General features: G+C 37.5%; 1 protein-coding gene across 3 annotated transcripts in view; it reads right to left on the reverse strand.

Annotated features, from left to right (window-relative positions):
• Positions 1 to 1932, reverse strand: part of LOC101845765 — a 130851-nt gene that overhangs the window by 121555 nt on the left and 7364 nt on the right. For all 3 annotated transcript variants that reach the window (XM_035968846.1, XM_005094885.3, XM_005094884.3), the window contains exon 2: positions 1119 to 1471. In XM_035968846.1, the coding sequence (XP_035824739.1) occupies positions 1119 to 1232 (114 nt within the window). In that variant the 5' untranslated portion in view covers positions 1233 to 1471. The remainder of the gene's footprint in view (positions 1 to 1118; positions 1472 to 1932) is intronic.

Here is a 1932-nt window from a genome sequence, read left to right on the forward strand (position 1 = left end):
CTCTCTATCCTGTCTCTCTCTCTCACACACACACACACACACACTTACTCACTCATTCACACGCACGCACACACACACACTGACTCACTCACACACACACACACACACACAAAAAAAAAACCGCAAACATTATAGAACTACAGCGACAGTGAAAAGTAACAATAAATATGTTGCACTCAAACACAGCCGTTAACAATGAGCATCTCGAAAAAATAATCAACTCATAAAAATCTCTGTACGGTTTCCCTGAAAAGTTCAAATCTATAAATTATGATGATTTGCGTGTATTTCATAATAAAAACAGCTTAATTCTTGCAAAATGAAATAGTTTTTCTAACAATGAAGAGTTCTCTTCCTTTCAAGAGTCAACTGGTGTTTCGCCACACGCCGACGTCATCAAGTTTCACAATTTCTAAGAAATTAATTAATGGACAAAATGACATACTGTTAAATCGGAATTTTACTTTAACAGAAATCGGAATGCCCTTCTTAGCATTTGAATAGACAGATATCATCGTTCAAAGAAAACAAACAGTTAAGTCGTTTAGTTTAAAGAGAAACTTGAAATTGAAATCACAATATTGTCATAAACACTTTTTGCTTAATAAAGAATAGTTTGGGGATTTTTTTTTACAGAACATAAGAAAGAAAGAAATGTCAGTATGTCAAACTGGTAGATCTTTACTCCCCACCCCCCAAAAAAAAAAATTTTTTAAATTAAAAAGAACGCATGATATAGACCCGAAAATTCTGGGGTCGTATAAAAGATAAAAATGAAATGCAAGACCTTTTGTGTGTGAGGTTTTTTACAAATTATGCAGCAGTTCTTGTTGTCAGACAGACAAACAGACAGACCGACAGACAGACAGACATACAGACAGACAGACAAGCAGAACAACAGGTTAACAAACAGACTGACAGATTAATAAGCTGACAGACAGGTAAACAAACAGACATACATACATACATACAAATAGATAGTCAGACCAACAGGTTTATAGAAAAAGATACTGATAGATTAACAAGTAGACTGACAGATCAACAAACAGATAGAGAGACAAACAGACAGACAGATCAACAAACAGACAGAACAGACGACACCTGACACTGTCCCCTACCTGTTGGTCAGCACCGGACACCTCAGAGGCTACCACCGCCACCATCAGCGCCACCAGAAGGACGCACGCACAAGACCAGCCAGACATTCTCCCCGACAACCTGGCCACCCTCATAGCAGACGGCAGCGGGTCGCGTTGCCCTTTTGGCTCACTTCAAAACGTCTTCTGTTTGCTCGCAGATTCTCCGAGAGTATAATTTCGGAACCCTTGTAAGGACGACAAACGACTTTCTCCTTCCTAGTCGAGGGCTCTGGGTTTTATTGTCGTTTTTTTTTTTTTACTTCACTTGTTTCCTTTGCTGAGAATCCTTTTTTTTGGCGTGTTTTTTAATTCTGCGAGTAGGCAGCTAGTCCCTGGAGAGAGAGAGAGAAAGAGAAAAAAAAATTAAATGAAATACAAGGGATTAATTCATTGAGCGATGGAAAGACCAAAAAAAGAGAAATGATCGCTTCATAAAACGATGTCTGAAACGAGAGAAGTGGGTTTCACGTTCCCATCAAATTGAATTGATCATGCTGTTTCATATGGTTTGCTCTGCTTATTGCGTTTCTACTATAGAGTGGTGAATGAGATGAATGGTATTTCCTGGTATGGATGTTTGTCTTACTTTCTGGTTCTACGGGATTTTTTTGGAGTGAAGTAACATTAAGTTATGTCTTTTGACATTTTGCTGGGAGACTTTCGAGAGACAAAAATCTATATTGAAATAAGTGTGTATAGAGAGAAAAAAAAGTAAGGAAGACAGATACAAAAAGTCAGATAGATAGATATATAGATAGATAGATAGATAGATAGATAGATAGATAGATAGATA

This window comes from Aplysia californica, unplaced genomic scaffold (assembly GCF_000002075.1).
Source record: "Aplysia californica isolate F4 #8 unplaced genomic scaffold, AplCal3.0 scaffold00091, whole genome shotgun sequence".
Lineage (NCBI taxonomy): Eukaryota > Metazoa > Mollusca > Gastropoda > Aplysiida > Aplysiidae > Aplysia > Aplysia californica.